The sequence below is a fragment of the Chrysochloris asiatica genome, unplaced genomic scaffold, assembly GCF_000296735.1.
Source record: "Chrysochloris asiatica unplaced genomic scaffold, ChrAsi1.0 scaffold00206, whole genome shotgun sequence".
Classification (NCBI taxonomy): Eukaryota; Metazoa; Chordata; class Mammalia; order Afrosoricida; family Chrysochloridae; genus Chrysochloris; species Chrysochloris asiatica.
The window spans coordinates 7364-14783 of NW_006408724.1; the positions used below are offsets into that span (position 1 = coordinate 7364).

The following is a 7420-nucleotide window of genomic DNA, read 5'->3' on the forward strand; positions in this document are numbered from 1 at the left end:
GCCAACCTCACTACTGTTGCCACGTTTGTGTCCATTGATGCTGCCACTTGGCCAATCCATCTCATTGGGGGCCTTTCTCTTTTTCTCTGACCCTCTACCTTACCAAACATGATATCCTTCTCCAAAAAAACTGCCTTCTGATTGGTGTACTTAAAAAATGAAAGTGTGTCCCCAGTTCTCCATTCACTGTTTGAGCAGTTTAGTTTAAGGTGGGTTTGGCTGGTGTTGACTGCTGATCAGTTGGTACAGGACCTGGTATTGGCTCTTCCCCAGTGGGTGGAGCTACAGAAGGTACGATTGTGTTTGGGCTGTGGGCAAAGATTCTTTCTCCTTTTGGTTGTGGCAAGAAAGGAAACATGCACACACACACAAAGAAAATAAAACAAAGCAAATAAACCAACAGTAGTGAAAAAAGTAAATAATAAAGGAGAGAAAAAAACAGGTAGCAAGAAAAAAAAATGTAATTTCTAAGAAATAAGGGACAGTAAAATACAGTTACAGAAGAAAAAATAAGAGAGAAAACAAAATAAAACAACAACACTAGACAAAACGAGGAAGACTGGAGTTGAAAAGAGAATGAGACTAGAAAGTAGTAAAGAAAGATCAAGAGACAAAAACAGTATGAAGAGAAAGAGGTGGGAAAAGGAAAAACAGAAGAAAACAACTAAAGCAGAGGGAGAAAAGATAACAAGGAAGGTAAGGGAAAAAGGAAGAAGGAGAACAAAGACAAACAAAGAGAAAACTAAAACACAACAACTACCAACAACAAAACCAATGCATGCACTGGAGGGCAAGAGGGGGGCTGTTAATCAAGGAGCTCACAAGGTGGTTGGGGGAGGCATGAGAAGGCAGCATTCCGCCCCCTAAACGGGCCAGCTTAGGCAGCTCTTCAAACTGTGTATCTAGAGCAGAACTTGCTCAAATCTAGGCACCAAGGCAGGACCATGGGTGTCCAGTTCACTCTGGTACCACCCACAATCTGGCAGCTATGAATTCCTGGACAGCAGGGGGCTGTACTAGGGGTGGGAGTTGGCCAGCCTTCCATCACCAGGAGAGCATGGGAAACAAGAAAGAAACATACCTTTCTCGTTGTCAGTCCCTGGTGTGAATCTGTGCTGCCAAGCTTTTGTCTCTGAACTGCCCACAAGTTTAAAAATGGCAAAGCTGCATCAAGCTGAGAGACTCCTCATCTGTCTGTCTGCCTCCTTCCTGCCAGCTCAACCTCTCCTCCCAGTAAGTGTTCAATCCCCTTCTTCAGCCTTTCCTCTGAAATGCAGGGTTTTATAATAATCATCTATGTGTGGTTCTTTGTTGTAGAAACAGGGTGGGGAACATCGGTCTCTTCTGACACTCACCTTGATACTTTCTTTCCTCTCTTTTTTTACTAAGTGAGTGCCATATATGCAGTTTTTTTTTTTTTTAAATGACCATTGTACTACGTACAGACAACAATATTAGTGACTGGTGCTTCTACTTAGGTATTAATGTCAATAATACTTGGTCAACAGTACTTGCATAAAGTGCTGATAAATAACTTAAATGTTACAAAAGAAGGTCAGTGAACATTGAGTTTGAAAGCATCACTCTACATACAGTATAACTGGTGTCAGAAGAGCCACAGTGCTCAAATCCCTGCAGATTCCTCATGAAGATGATGGTGCATGTGCTCAAGCTGGCCAGAATCAGAAACATCATCGTTTGCTTTGTACTTAGCCAAAATTTTCATTACAGGTTGCAGCTTCAGTCACCACTATTCTTTGGGAATTCTGTGCTTGAAATCTGTGTCCTTCTTTAGGTCTGCAACTGGTTGAAAACTAAGGTTTCTTTTGCTTATTCCCAGGACACAGACTGTATCATCAATTACAAACTTTTTTCCTGTTCCCTGAGATTCCTTCAGTTTCGAAGTAATCCACTGCATAGCTTTGGCAGAAACTTTTGTTCCACAGTTTCCATCAAAAGGAGGTGCTCCACCCTGCTACATGTGACCCAGCACATTCTTCCTGCAATTAAACACTCCTTTTCTTTCTGAATAAAGCTGGAAAATGAAGTCAGTGGTATAATTTTCACTGCAGTTCTTTTCTGAGCACAAGACCCCTGTTCATGGTGGTCTTCATTTTCTCTGTCAGATGCTCTATATTGGACTGTAGATCTCTGATATCAAATGGCTTTTCAAAAATGTAAGCTGTATTGGCTCCAGCTGCAAGTCCCCCCAATTGGCCAGGTAAGCACAGTAGCCATCCATGGTCTCAATGATGAACACGCAGCTCTTGGTCCCACTGGGACTTTCTGAGGCAGTTGCATGTGTCAGTGATTGTGTTCAGGGCAGTTTCTGCACCAATACTGAAATCTGAACCTGGTACACTGTTGGAGACAGTAGCGGGTACCATGATCATTGGAACACAGAACTCCTTGTGTTTCTCCCGGGCAGCTGACAGTTCCAGCAGTCCCAGGTAGGCCTCAAATTCACCAATAATCAATCGAGTGTTGATAATATGAGCACGCATCTGTTCAGCAATCTTCTCCAAATACTTTCCCGGTAGAATACGTTTTGTTTCAAGAATTGATCCTCCTTGGCCAGTCCAGCCTCCAGCATCTGTCCAGCCAATTTCTTTTACCTGGATTTTGGAAAATCTATCAAAGCCATCGTAGATAGGGAGCATTTTGTGGCCTTCGGATATCCCCATTCTTACAGCTGAGCATACAGCAACATTCATCCCAGCCACAGGGACACCCACGTTTATGACAACTAAGTTATTTCCCTTGACAATCTGTGAGTCTGGAAACTTGATGGAAAACCATTTGTAGGTGTTCAGGTTACCCTCAAAGCTCCTTCTTTGAAGTTGTACAGCTTCTTTAAATCTTCTTTCATCCATGACCTTTTGCACAGCCTGAGTCATCTGTACACACTGCACCAGCAGAAGGCGCAAGACGTGGTTTCCGCTCAGGGAAACCTTCTAGGTCGCTTCAAGAAGGGCAATAACAGCCTCCACCCGCTGGCGACTGGCCAAAATTCTGTCAAAAGCTGATGGAGTTCTTCCTCTTTGCACATGCCCAAGTATCGTTCCTCAAGTGTCATATCCCAGCTGTGTGACTACCAAATCTTTGATTTTCTCAGAAGTAACAGGTTTACTTTGGCAATCAATTGCTCCTTCATCTATAGTGATAATATTCAGCCTTTTCTTTCGAGCATGGTTCTTTGATAGTTTAATGCACATATTTTCTTCCCAGCCATCTTTTGGAGGAGATTCCGGAAGAAACACCCAACTTGCCCCACAAGCCAATGCACTGACCATGGCTAAATATCCACAGTGTCTCCCATGATCTCAAGAACAAAGGTCCTCTGGTGGCTCTGTGCCGTGGTCATGATGGCATCAACAACTCCAATGATCCTTTGTAGAGCCAAGTCTGTGCCTATCATCATGTCTGTCCCACAGAAGTTGTTGTTGATGGAGCCTACCATGCCCACATGTTGAGGTACGCATGCTCCATCATAGCATCTGAGTCAATTTGGCCAGACTTGGCCAGCTCTTCCAGCAGCCTGCTCCATTCCTTCTGGAAGATACTGGCCCTTGTTAAACTTCCATCTTCACCAATTACACAGAGATTTATAATTCCCAGATGAATCAAGTTGCAGGCAGCTTTTAAGCGGCCTTCCCAAGTACAAAATGATTGGCAACGGGTGCTGCCGATGATTGTCCTTCCCATCTGTAGAAAGCTCGAGATACTTTCCCATGAGGCGTCAACAATATTAGGACCTCCCTCTACCAAACCTTGGAAGCCCTCATATATGGAATATACTTTGACTCCTACGTAGATTCCCATGCACACTACAGCATGAACAGCAGCATTCGTTCATTCCTTGGACATCCCCGCCACTAGTCAGGACTCCGATGGCTTACCAGCCCCGGAAAGGTGTTCCAGGTACTTCTTGAAGGAACCCTTGGATGTAGAGGTAGTGTCCATAGTGAGGAGAGGTGCCAAGAGAGCCCTGTTAGCTTATGGGGAACGAGTGAGATCCCAGAACAGCTTTTTTCCTGTCTTTTTAATGACTTTTAGCTTTCTTCCTGTATGGTGTTCTTGGTGTCATCCCACAACTCTTATAGTCTTTGGTCATTATTGTTCAGCGGGTCAAAACTGTTATTGAAATGGTTTCTAAATTCAGGTGAGATATGCTCAAGGTTGTATTTTGGCTCGCATAGGTTTATTTTGCAGTCCTGGTGCATTATCCCACAGTGCCACATCAGGACTTCTCCATGTGTATAGTCACCATTTGTATTTTAGTTGTAAAAAGGCATTTGCAATGAAGACATGATTGGTGTTGCAAAATACTATCATGCTCTCTTCAGCATCATTTCTGTCACCAAGGCCATATTTTCCAACTAGCAAACCTTCCTCTTTATTTCCAATCTTCACAATCTAATCACCAGTACTTATCAATGCATCTTGATCACATATTTGATCAATTTCAGACTGAAGAATTTGGTAGAATTCTTCAGTTTCTTCTTCATTGGCTTTAGTGGTTAGTGCTGTAAATTTGAATAGTATCTGTATTATCTGATCTTTCTTGTTTTGTTTTGTTTTTTAAGTGTTGTTGGGTTGGTTACGACTTATAACTATCTTATATATGATTTGGTTACGAATTGGGCTGCGAACCACAAGGTCAGTTCTGCAGAAAAAAGATGAGGCGTTCTGCTCCTATAAAGATTTTACAGGCTTCAAAACCCTGTGCAGGGTTGCTATAAGTCAGAACCAACTCCACAGCACACAGCTACCACCATATAGGATTTTGGAGTTGCTGCTGGTAACTTTGAACAGTGGAACTTATGGATAGCCATGCAGTGTTTATCCTACAGTGCCATACCAGGATTCTGTTGTTTTGTGTGTGTGGGTGGGTGTATAGCTATTATCCTCTCACAGACAGGATTGTACGTAAAGATAGATCTTGAAATGTTCTTTTTGACAATGAATGTAATGTTGTTCCTTTTCAATTTATGAATCCTGGCATAGTAAACCATGATTGTCTCATTCTAAATGACCAATACCAATATATTTCAGCTCACTAATTCCTAGAATATCATTCTTTATAAGGTATATTTCATTTTTGACAACTTCCAATTTTCTTGTATTCATTTTCTGATTATTCCATGTTCTGATTATTAATAGATACTTGTAACTTGCAGCTGTTTCATCAAATGAAAGTTCTGAAAGTTTTTCTCCATCCATGTCATTAAGGTAAACTCAACTTTGAGGAGGTAACTCTTCCCCAGTCATATTTTGAGTGCCTTATAATCTGATGAGTTCATTTTCCTGTATTATATTAGAAAATGTTTCACTGCTATTCTTAATGTTTTCAGTGGCTAATCCCTCAGAAATGGACCACCTATTCTCTCTTAGTAAGGAAGCTCTGCAGAAACCTGTCCACTGTGGGTGACCCTGCTGGTATTTGAAATACTAGTGGAATAGCTTCCAAAATCACATCAGCACACAAGCCACCACAGTTCAACAAATTGACAGACAAGTGGTGGCTGTTCAACCACTAGTGAACACAATTACTGGAAATTTAACAATGGTCTCTTGCATAGTGTTTATGGACAGACTGTTTTCAGTATGCCACTTAATGGGGTTCCCACCACTCAAATTCACACATTTCTTACATTTTGTAAAGATGGACTCCATTCCAATTTCACTTCTTTAGGGAAGGGACTCTGAGCCAGATTGCACAGGGACCTATCCATGGAATAATCAAATAAAGCATAATTGGATATGTAGCTGAATCTGAAGATAGCCTGTCCCTTTCCTCTGTGTGCAGGACCAGCCTGTATCAGGGGGGTCTCCCAAGGCAGACGTGGAATGAAAGCGACAGAAGACTCGAGATGGTCAGTCAAGAGCAACTTTATTAACTACAATACAGCTTTAAGTACAGTCTTAAGCAGTAGGCGTATCCAACCACTAAAACAAAGCTAGCAGTTAGGCACACATATTTTCTCATTTTAGATTTCTCCCCCAGCCACCTGGTCATTTTGTTTTGCTCCCATAATCTTTGGCATGCAAGGTTTTCCTTGCGGTTCTCATCAAGGAGTTCTTTGGTTTGAGAATTGCTTCAGAGTGGTTTTCACACACATCCTATTCTTCCTACATCTGGGAAGTTCCCAAAAGAGAAGCTTTGCCTGAGCACCCTTAGAAGTGTTTATGACAATGCTGCAGATACTCACTGACATCTGCTTCCTCCTCCTCTTCTGTCTCTTAAGACTCCATGCAGACAGCTCTTCTCATTCCCTCACATTTCCCTTCAGCATGTTTCCAACATAATATATTACATCATGGTTCTCAAAGTGTGGTCCGAGGATCAAACAGCATTGGCCTCAATTAGGACCGTGTTCAAAATGCAAATTCTCAGATCTCTACCTCAGACCTAACAAATGAGAAATTCTGGGGATGGGACCAGGGGTCTGTGTTTTAACAAGCCCTCTAGGTTATTCTGAGGCATTCGAAAAGCTGAGGGTCAATATATTATATTCTATAGCTTTTGTTGTTGTTGCAACATTTTGTACCTTGGGGCAGCAACAAAACAATTTCTGGACATCCTGATTAAATTCAGTATTTACTTCCAGTCTCCAAAAGTGACAAATCATTTTGTTTGGTGAGCTACTTCTAGGGAGGAATAATCTCATCAATTGTTTAGTGATTTTTTGCTATTTCTTCTCTTAGAGATGATTGATCTTTAATTTCTGGGGATATTTTATTGTAGTTTTGTATCTACTAAATCATATATCTCTTCTATAATTTATCTTTTCATGATATATTTCTTGATTACCCAACTAGCTGGTAACTTCTTTAAAGGTGCAGGCTATGAATATGTATTTGGTATAGGCTAGAGAATCTAGTATAATACAGAGCTCATAGAAGACATTTAGATATTAGATTGAATAATCATAAAGACCTTAAAAAAATGTCCTCTTTTTCTAATTCCTGACTTTCTTTTACTGACATTATTTTAAATTTATAAATGCCATTTCTAAATTAGACACGCAAGAAAAAAATGTAAAGAGTTTCAACAATAATTAAATAAAACAGAAAATAACTGGTATCTGGATTTCCTTCTCCAAATTATGACTATCTGGATTCTCCTATCAATTATGGCAATTTTACCAAATTGTGGTATAAAGAACAAAATAGGAATGACCAGTGGTCACAAACATAATGTTCTACATCCTATTTCAAGTAGCAACTGGGATCTAAATAGCTCATGAGCGGTCAATTAAGTTTCAAGTATTGGTCTCTCCCTGTCCAGAGGAAAGAAGAGTGATGAAAATTGAAGATGCTTCAAGATAATTAATCCAGTAGACTAGTAGACTATGTGAACATTAGTCTCCATGATGCTCGGATTAGAAGAATTAGATGGTGCCTGGGTACCATTACC

General features: G+C 40.9%; 1 protein-coding gene and 1 pseudogene across 1 annotated transcript in view; one reads left to right on the forward strand and one right to left on the reverse strand.

The window, feature by feature from the left end:
* Window positions 1–1624: 1624 nt before the first annotated feature.
* On the reverse strand, window positions 1625–3963 carry LOC102833341 (annotated as a pseudogene).
* Window positions 3964–4145: 182 nt separating this feature from the next.
* The window catches only part of PRPF18 (pre-mRNA processing factor 18), a 108861-nt gene continuing 105586 nt past the window's right edge, over window positions 4146–7420 (forward strand). Inside the window, exon 1 of the mRNA XM_006872614.1 lies at window positions 4146–4162. Coding sequence (XP_006872676.1) covers window positions 4146–4162 — 17 coding nt within the window. The remainder of the gene's footprint in view (window positions 4163–7420) is intronic.